This window comes from Gracilinanus agilis, chromosome 3 (genome assembly GCF_016433145.1).
Source record: "Gracilinanus agilis isolate LMUSP501 chromosome 3, AgileGrace, whole genome shotgun sequence".
Lineage (NCBI taxonomy): Eukaryota > Metazoa > Chordata > Mammalia > Didelphimorphia > Didelphidae > Gracilinanus > Gracilinanus agilis.
In genome coordinates this window covers 98,034,110-98,044,666 of record NC_058132.1, presented here as the reverse complement: position 1 = coordinate 98,044,666, position 10,557 = coordinate 98,034,110, and the positions used below count along the sequence as shown (strand labels likewise).

The 10,557-nt window shown below is 42.9% G+C and overlaps 1 protein-coding gene across 1 annotated transcript in view; it reads right to left on the bottom strand.

The window, feature by feature from the left end:
* Positions 1–1,044: 1,044 nt before the first annotated feature.
* UVRAG (UV radiation resistance associated) overlaps positions 1,045–10,557 on the bottom strand; it is a 436,868-nt gene continuing 427,355 nt past the window's right edge. The window contains exon 15 of the mRNA XM_044668156.1: positions 1,045–2,094. Within this exon, the coding sequence (XP_044524091.1) occupies positions 1,389–2,094 (706 nt within the window). The 3' untranslated portion in view covers positions 1,045–1,388. The remainder of the gene's footprint in view (positions 2,095–10,557) is intronic.

The following is a 10,557-nucleotide window of genomic DNA, read 5'->3' as shown; positions in this document are numbered from 1 at the left end:
GCTGTTCTATATGGCATAAGAACTCTGATACGGTTAAGGAATAATGTTTTATCATACATATTCACAGCTTCCTTTGGCCTGGTGTTAGGGGGATGTACTACGTGCTAACCCAGGTCTGAAGAGGAAAGTCAGACCTGGGAAGAAAAATCAGGTTCTGGGGAAGAAAACTCCATTGTTATTGGTTTGGGTAACATATATGGCGAGATGACTATATTCTCTTTAAAAAGCTTGTAACTCTGGTGCTACATTCCTGAGTATACAGCACAGGCAGCAACAGGGATGGAATCTGAGCTCTGAAAATAGTGGAGTGGTTAAATTAAGTTGAGAGAATTATGTCTATATTCACATCCACAATATTTTCCCTCATTTCTTGACATGATCCAGCTATTCCCAATGTTCAGATTCACAGGGCTGGGCAAGCCACATCTATTTAATTGTATACAGTACTTGGCAGGGGGTTTGTTTTTCCTTCTGACTATAAATTCAATAAGTTAACATGGAGTTCAAATCTAGGGGGTTGGCCCGGTGTGTGAATTTCTTAAAAGCATGCCTGGCTTTCGGTCTCCCAGCATTTAACTATGTAAGTATTAGCGCTATGGCCCCAAGAATGGGATTGCATGGATGACATCATGAAATCTGTAGGGTACTTGGAACCTTCTATTAAGGAATATTCTAGAAAACCTAACTATGACTTCAAAAATAAATCAAACTGTTGAGTCGAAAGAGGCTGGCGTGAAATGCAGAAAGGATGTGGCTGTTTGTTCAGACAGCACAGAGGAATCTGACACACTCAAGTTCCTAACTCGGACCACAGTTTGATACCTGAAAATCCCGGAGTGGCCGCAGCCCAGGGAGACACGTCGTCAGGGTGGTGCCCCCGTGATGGAGAAACTCATCAAGCTTAATCCTGGACTGGACGGAGCGGGTGCACTTGCTCCTGAACACTCAGCTCCTGAACCACGGTGAGTGTTGCTTGTGATAAACAGTGACAATCAATAAAAGATAGATTCATTCATTTTATGATTTATATATTATCATCTTCCATCCAAGGATAAAACAAATTGTATATAACAGAAGCAGATGAATACCTATAACACGGCTTGAACTAGATAGAAGCTCTTTCAAGCTAAAGAATGACTTTTGATCTAGAACCAATGATAAAGTCTGAAAAGCAAATCTATGGAAACAGAGTAAGTCTACCCGGCCCACTCATACACACTGACCCCACGTCCTGGTTCCCTTTCCCAAGTCTGCTTTTCACCATCACAAGAACAGACTCGATCTCTTTTATTTTGCTCCATAATTAATAAAGTATAAGTGCAACTTCATCTTCATTTGTGATCAATCACTGTGTCCTGGTTCAGTCCATGGCCTCTCCCTCCCCACGCTCACTTGTCCGAGCTCTTACGTGGCCGGCGGAAGCTGGACACGTTTTCGTTCAGGGCGTAGATACGTCGGGAGAACTCCTCAAACTCGCCCAGCACTTGCTCATCACACTCCACGGCCACGGCCTTATCCACCGGGATGCAGTTGAACGCCTCCAGCTGGTCCCCTGAGCTCAGGCCCATCGCCTCTGTGCCCATGATCTCTTCGGCCTGTTCCACGGCGCAGCAGAGCTCGGCCCCCCTGGCGGCGGCGGCCAGCTCTTCTGGCCGCTCCCGGCAGGCCACACCACTGTGCTCCCTGGGAAGGACGCTTCCGCCGACTGTACGGGGATGCTCGAGGAGCAGCTCCTGCGGCTCCTGGCTACTGTTCACATCCGCGTGGCCCCTGCTTAAATTATCATCAAAATCAGCTTCTTTTTTCTTATTGTCTTTGGAGAAGTCCAAAGAGGTATCTAAGGAAGAGGACAAAGATGCCATTTTTTTCTCGGACTCTCCAACAGTCTTACTGGCGGCCACAGGCTGGGCTAATGCTGAATTGTAACTGGGAGGAGGGGTTTTATACTGGAGTCTCTCATTTTCTGAACTGGCCCTTTTACGGTGACCTTTGTCTGGTGATGGGATCCCAGTGGAGAAGCCAACATCCGCACCTCCAAATATTGTACTTTGTCTCTTTGGCACTGGGATAGCGCTGGAAGTGTGGTGTCTATCGCTGGAAGACAAAGAAAACAACATGTTACTTCCCATCTGATAACAACAACTCATTTCTACACATCGGGTTTACAAAGCCATTTTCTTGCCTTAGCTCTGTGAGGTAGGCAGTACCGACCTCATTCCCTCTGTTCTCCTACGATAAACATCAGTTTGGGTTTCAGATGAAGGGATTGCAGAGGCAATTTCCAACTCTGGGAGCATATGATGATCTCCCCACTATCTCTCAAATAGGACAGAAACGGAATTCCTCTCCCCTCGCTTCTAGTGCTAGTGGTGTGTGTGAATTATAACTGGGAGCAATTGTCAGAGCTCACCCAAGACCAGACAGGCAGACCTATAAATTACAGTTTTTAGTACTCAAGGGAAAATCAAGCCAAATCTGTTGCCCTTAATTTGGAGGTTCTCCAGGTGATAGGTTGTCAAAACTTTACTCTGTGTGCCAAGCTTTTTTTGCCAGTTGTAGGACTGTTTGCTTTTTACCTCCTGCTGACAGTGTTCTTCCCCCTCTAAATGATTTTCCAGCGAGGCTAGTTAATCAAACCAAAGTAGAATATTAACACCACCCACAGACAATGTATTTGGTCCTGACAAGCTAAGCCTTTCATTTGCCATCGGAGCTCACAATAGGCACGCTTGAATTACCACAGCTGTGATCGATTACCCCAGAATGAAATAGAAGCTGCGCCATGGGCTGCTGGGAACTCTTGGGGAGGAGGGGGGTGGGGTGGGCAGGGTCACGGTCTATGAAGCTGGCCTGGCTTCCAGGGGTCCCACGCTTTCGGTATATTATTCAGGTAGTGAGCAGGAGTAGGGGGAGGGGGGAGGCCAGGCTGGAATCCTGGGATCACATGGTTTAGAGCCAGAAGGGAGCTTGGAGAATATCCTGTCCAACTATTTTAGAGGAGGAAACCGATGTCCGGGGAGGGGAAGGACTTTGCCAAAGCCGGACGATAGAGTTGAGACTGAGACCTAGAACCCCCTCGTTGCTTTGTAAATGGGCTTAATAATAACTACTATTTACTTAATGTTTATATATGTGTGTTTACATAATATTTAGCATTTACATAGCATTTACTATGGTCCAGGCACTGTGCTAAGTGTGTTTTGACTCCAAAAAAAAAAATCATTAAGCACCTACTCTGCACAAGCTAGCACAGCAGAGGGGACAGAGAGCGAGCCTCTGGTGTGGAAGATCTAGGTCTGAAGAACAAGTCTGACCACATCGCCGGCCCTTCAGTAACAGCCAGACCCTCTCTTAATCCTCCGTGACAAGAGAAGAAAGGCTCTGGCTTCTGAAGCCCTTCATAACGTGATCTGCCTACCCCACCTGTCTAGACTTCTTTACCGCTCCCTCCCCTCCATGCCCTGGTGACGCTGGTCCCTTTGCTGTTCCTCAAACAAGCCCTCGATCTCCACGCCTGCTTTCCCTTCAAAGTGTCTAAGATGAAGCGCACTGGCTAGAAGATCAATCGGTCTCTAGGCAAGGCTGACCAGAACTGCTCATTATGTTAGATGGCCAATCATTCGACGAACGTTGACTGATTTCACTTGGATCTCCTTCCAGAACACGGACCCTCATGCTATGAACTTCTGTTCCCACCCTAACTGGAGCCTCTGTGCTAGGCTTGTGATCGGTTTCCTGAACTGCTCATCATTAATTTCCTCTGTCTAGGAGGCTAGAAACAATGTTAGGATGGAGGTTTCTTGGGGAAGGGGAGAAATAATCACATCATTACTGTCTTTGTATTCCCAGGACCCACCACAGTGTCTGGCCCATAGTAGGCACTTAAATACTTCTTGATTGATTAATTTTGTGAAAACCTCTTCTGATGCCCCAAACTGTTAGGATGGGACGCAAAGTAAATACAGTATTGGCAAATGGGTTGTACAGACTGCTAGAAAGTTAGGAGGAAGATAAAGTGCACTGTTATGGGTAGAAGTGGTCAGAAAGCAAAGGCTTCAGGAAGAAATAGGCACTGAGCTGGACTATGGATGATGGGAATGAACCGAGAGGGAAGAGGGGATTCTTAGCTAGATTAAGTTTCAGAAAATGAGCTCTTTTTGGTGGAATTCAGTATAGTGTGTAATTAGGAAGTATTTACTTTCCAGCCTTATGTACTCTACCTGCCCTCATCTACCACAGGGTCTTCTGGGAATTCTCATGCTCATTTGTGACCAGTTTATCAAATTTAAATTTCTTGGCAATGTGACATGGTAGAGAAAACCTAGACTGGATCAGAAGACTTGGGTTTGAATCTCAGTTTTTTTGCTATGTGATTTTGCACAAATCACTTCATTTTTCTAGGCCCTCTGGTTTTCTTCCTTGTAAAATGAGGCGGTTCACCTAGAGCAGGAATTCTTACCCGGGGTCCATTTGTTTGTTTTTTAAATATTTTGATTATTATTCCAATATGATTGATTTCCTTTGTACTCTATTATATTTTATTTTATGCATTTAAAAGCAGGATTATGAGAAAGGGTCCATAGGATTCACCAAATTGACACAGGGGTCCAAGACATTAAAAAGGTTAAAAACTTCTTAAGTAGAACAGAGCAGGACCTAAATAGTATAGAGTAGGGCCTAAAAGTATTGGCCTAAAAGCCAAATTCCTCTTTCTATATAACTTATCAGCTAAAATAATTTTTTTATTGGCATAAAGCTTAAATTTCCATAAAGAAGGCAGGTCTAGAGCAATTAGAGGTTGCCACAGAGTAAGAGGCCCCAAAACTCAGGATTCTAGATATTCCTTAGCATTTAGAGCATCTAAAGAAGAAATATCTTTTATAACTTGAACACAGAATCAGAGAAAGACAAAGCTAGAAGGGAAGTAGGCAGTTGTCTAGTAGTACAACCCATTACAAAGACAATTAAACTTCTGTGATCAAGTGTGGTATGGGAAGCTGAGAAAAGTGGTAAGAGGCCTATATAGGTACCTCAAATTACTGTCAATTTTAAGAGAAGGGGAATATAATTTTAAAAATCTGAATGTGATAATGACATAGAACCTAATTAAATCTTTCAGTAATGATTCTGAAAACATTAGGATTTAGCAATGCCTCAGTTATCTTTAATAACAATTATCACTCTGGCAAAGATACATGAACATGCTATGCCCATCAATAGAGCTTTTGCTGTTAAGATTTTTAGCTAAGCCAGCTAGAGCTAATTGTAAAAATATATCAACTGTTGGGTAATGAGTAGAGGAAAGCTTGGTATCCATCTTTCCCATGCTACATCATGTAATCTTCTTTTACCAACATCTAGAATTTCCAAGCTGGATAGGGCCTTGGATGTGTTCTTGTCCAATTTCATCATTTTACTGATGAAGACACAGAAACCTAGAAAGGTTAAGTGACTTATTCAAAGTCAAACAGGTGAGCTCATCCTGGCATCTCCAGTTAGGAGAAGAACTCCCAAGCAGCCACCCCTTATTTTGAGGACTTGGCCCTGCCTAGGTACCTTTCCTCTATCTTTAGCTTTCTTTTAATGTCTCGTCTTCCATTATAAGAATATAAGCTACTTGATGGCAAGGGCTTGTCTTTCTTTTTGCTTCTATAAGTATCATCAATCCTGAGCACAGTGCTTGAGAAAGTAAGCACTTAAGAAATGCTTGCTGACTGACTATACAATGTGCTCTGAATACTCTGTTCTTTCTCATTATGGTATCCGTGGTCTTCCATGAACCTTCCTCACTGTCCCTTTCTATCCTTGTCATTCTACAATCCTCCTTTATATACTCTATAATCCAGGGAAATAGCTCTCGCCTCTGTATTTTCTTCTATTATTTCCTCCATCTGAGGTATCATTCCTCCTCCTGTCCAATTGCCATATGCCAAAAGTCTCTCCACTCTTCAAGGCCTAGTTCAAATGCCACCTTTTCCAAGAAACTTTCCTTTCTCTGAATTCAGACTATACTTATGGTACTTATCACAACTTAACTGTTAGCATGGGTATTTGTGTGCATAGACTCACATAATCTAAGAGCTGCAAGGGGCCCCCTTGGAGATGATTTAGGCCAAAGCCCTCATATTTCAGAGACAGAAAGTAACGTCCCGTGCTATTTTCCTTTTACAGATCTTTCTACTTAGAGAAATACAAAGCAGATCTCTTACTGCAAAAATAAGGAAAAGTTCCTGGATGATACAGTCTCTAAGGCCTTTCTCCAGAACTAGCATTCCAGAGATTCTAAGAGATGGAGCTATAGCAAAATACCAATATAAGAAATTCCTTAGGATTTGTTCAGACTCTAGGAACTGACTGTTAACAATACAACAGAACACAAATATGAAGCTCTTAACATGTGAAGAGCCCTGTGTTTAGTGATTAGGAGACATGTTTAGGTTAAACATCCCTGTGGTCAAGAAGCTTATGACTTAGTGTCTTTTGAGTAACTGTCCTGACAACTCTTTGAAAGACAAAAAGAAAGGAGCTGTGGCTTAGAAATGGACAGCACTGTCCTCCCCCCTTTAATATTAATTAGAATTACATTCAGTTTATTGTCTGTTCCTGAATGGCTCACTCAAGAATCTGAGCTGGGTCTGTATTCTCTTCTTGCTCAGTTTTGAGGCAGTTAAAGTCTTCTGAAAATTTTTACTTGTATCTTTTTTATTTGTGTCCCGAGTTCTTAAAAGAGATGCCCCATAGTGCATGGTCTGGCAGATCTTCCACCAAACTAGCAGATTTGAGAAAGGTTTGTTTAACTTAACCAGAATCCACAAGAAAGTTTAAAAAACCAATGAAAACAACCCAGGAACTGACGCTTACTGACTATGAGCTGCCTCAGCACTTTCCCTCACATCCTACCTGCCTGGCAAAGAGGCTGCATCAGCAGATGCACGGAAACAGCAAAACCTAGCTCTGCGCCCTGGTCCCTCCTTCTTCCCAGCACTCTGGAGACTCCAGCTCCAGGCTGTACTGGTTTGCTCAGGGTCCAGCAGGTAGCTTGGCCAGAAAACCGAGGCACAGAAGGGTGGGAGAGGGCCCAGAATAGCAAACAGCACATGGTATGTGAGTGTGTGTTTGTGCACATGCAAACACCAAACTTGTGGGAGAGTGTATAGCACAAGCTAGGGCAGTTCTGACCACCCAAAAGTCAGGCAGAGCAGAGACCTAGTAAATGGTGAACTGCCCAGTGAGAAAAAGAAAACTGGAACCGAAGAGATTCTCTCTCTCTTGAACACCCCAAACAAATGAGGGAGGAGTGAATAAATGCAGCAGGCAGGGCCTGCTACAGCAGAATGACAATAAAGACCAGTCAGAAACTTCTTTCTAAATGTACAGAAGACAAGGGCAAAAATGGAAATCTAGTAGAGAAGAGGCAGAGGGGATTTTATGGACAGAAGCTGGTGACACCCTGTCCACACATGAACGTATTTTTTGTGTAACATTACAACACGGGAGGGTGCAGGAAAGGGGTTGAGGAACAGAGGGCAGAGGGTGACTGATGTGCTGGGGTCGGGTCAAGGGCTATTGATGAAGAGCAGGTAGCCTCTGTGGTCTCAGAAAGAGAAGAGCTTACCGGGGAATGCGTGAGGAGGATGGGAGAACTGAAAAAGTGGAAAAAGGAAGGAGTCTTATTTTGGATTGGGAAGAGGGGTTCCACTAAGGAATGCTCCTTTGGATGAAAAGAGATGGCTGGTGAAGGGAAATGAGGACCTTATACTGAGTGAGATCTGGGGAATCTGGTGCTTAAAAGTCTACTTGTCCTGGGAGGAGGGGAGTTAGAGCCTCTGGTGACAACTGGCACTGAGAAGAGTGAAGGAATGGAAACACAGGGAAATTTCCAGGCAAATGTAGGAAAGGTCAACAAGAGAAAGTATAGGTCAGTAGTGGGATATATAATTAGTGATCTCGTGGGGCAGTGCCCTGATACTTGCAATAATTATCACTGCTCTGGAAACGAGGCACAACAGAAAAAGGGAATCCACAAGAACAAGCCTTATGACACAGTGGCAGAAAGTGCCCAGAGGGGAGAACCTAGAATGAATACCTTGAAAGCATTGATTGCATGGAAAAAAGAGAAAGACCAGATAAAATTATAGAAATTATGAATCAGAGAATGAGAGTCTAGAGCAGGGGTTGGCAACGTATGGCTCTTTCTGCAGGAGCCATGAAGTCAATTTTTTTTTCAGGCGCTGTTACAGGAGTGGCACTATGAGCACTGTACGGCTCTCACGAAATTACATTTTAAAAAATGTGGCGTTTATGGCTCTCATGGCCAAAAAGGTTGCCAACCCCTGCTCTAGAGTGAAGACATTTGGAGAAATTCTTTTTTGGAAAGAGGTATAAAAATATAACAAAAAAATTAAGGGAGGGCAGCTAGGTGGCTCAGTGGTTTGAGAGCCAGGCCTAGAGATGTTAAGTCATGGATTTAAATCTGGCCTCAGACACTTCATATCTATGTAACTCTGGGCAAGTCACTTAGCCCCAAATTGTCATACTTAGTACTGATTCTAAGACAGAAGGGAGTTTAAAAAAAAACCTAAGGAACAATAAGTGGAGGAAATGAAGGGTGAATCTACTTGATAAGCGATAGGAAAAAAAGAGGAGGAAGAAATATATATAACCAGATTAAAGGAGAAGATAAAAAGGAACTAATAAACAAAACCCTAAGGGTAAGGGAGATGAAATGAGAATGGGGATCAGGGACAAGGGGAAAGAGAGAAAGTGGGAATAGGGCCACCAATAAAAAAAGATGAAAGTAACTAAAGGAAGATAAATATTGAGTTTATAGCAGAAGAGGAAACCTGAAAAGTTGAAAAAAGCTTCTGCACAGACAACATTAATAGAGGTATCCTTTCCACATTAATACTTTCCCTACTGCCATCTCAATGTATCACAGATCAGCATAAGAAATTAAATAGGAATTTTTGGAGAAATTTTGGAAACCACAGATGACACTGAAAAAGTTTAAAAACTAGAAATGTGTAAACTATATTTATAGTATTGTAAATATCAATATATTTTATCTTTCAATACCACAAATATGTAGAATTTCTTTTTCTGTAAACACCCCTTAAAAGAAAAATTCAGCTCTGGTAAGAAGAATTTCACGCAGATTTTCCAGATCAGGGGAGCACTGTATCCCTAAGTCCCTATAATGTAGAAGGGATACCCATATATCTAGGATAAGAAAGGAAGTAGTCAAAGAGCAAAAAACATATTTGTTATCAAATTTCTTTGATAAGGTTTTGGTATCCAAAAATAATACACACACACACACACACACACACACACACACACCCCAGTGTAAGGGTTAAAATTAATGGTTTGACTAAAATATGAGAGAATGTGGTCGCTGATATTATAACTCGAGTCAAAATGACTTTTTATTTAGCAGTTTTATTTACAAAATAGAGGGAAAGAGTAGAGAAATGTGAAAGAGGGTAGATTAAGCTGTCTAGTTTTATCACTCTAAATGTTTCTCCAGGGGGCTGCTGGGTAGCTCAGTGGATTGAGAGTCAGGCCTAGAGACAGGAGGTCCTAGGTTCAAATCCGGCCTCAGACACTTCCCAGCTGTGTGACCCTGGGCAAGTCACTTGACCCCCATTGCCCACCCTTACCAATCTTCCACCTATAAGCCAATACACAGAAGCTAAGGGTTAAAAAAACATATAAAAAAAAATAAATGTTTCTCCAGTGCCCGACTCAACTCAGGCTGGGCTAACTAGCCTTCCACTGGAGGGCCCTGTCAGTGGGCTGTTTAGCCAGAGAACCTGGTGGTGAATAACCACAGGGCCTCTTAGGGAGGCTTCTCTGGAAACTAATCTCTCCAGAAGCCAGGAAAGGAGTCAGCCTTTTCACTCACCCATGTTGTAGTCCAAAGGGAAGATCCAAGAGCAGTCTTACCAGTTTTACCAAAAGCAGTCTGAGGTCCTAAGCCAGAGCTCCTCCAAGGCCAAGTTCGAAGGAGAAAGTGAGTTTGGACAGGAAGTTCAGAGTTTTTACAGTGCTTTTTCCATGTCACTTTCTGTCCTTTCTTCCACTTTACAGGGACCAATTGCAGTCTTTAAATTTGCTTAGCACTGTCCAGGGGGCAGTCAGTCACTTCTGAGTTGTCACCCACTTTTGCAAGTGACTTGCGGACCTCCCCTACTTAGGCATTAAGTAGGAGTGCCTTCCCTTTTGGAGGTATAAACTCCTGTAGTAAGTAGTTTGTGGACTTCCCTTACTTTAGGGTTAAGTATGGGTGTATTGATTTTGTTGATTAATTCAAAAGTAGACAACGGGAAAGTTAATCCTAGCTTCATACCAATGAAGTGTCTTTCTTCAAAAGATAAATGGTCAAATGCATTGCTGGTGGAGCTGTGAACTGATCCAGCCATTCTGGCTGGCAATTTGGAATCATGCTCAAAGGGCTATAAAAGAATGCCTGCCCTTTGACCCAGCCATACCATTGCTGGGTTTGTACCCCAAAGAGATCATAGATAAACAGACTTGTACGAAAATATTCATAGCTGC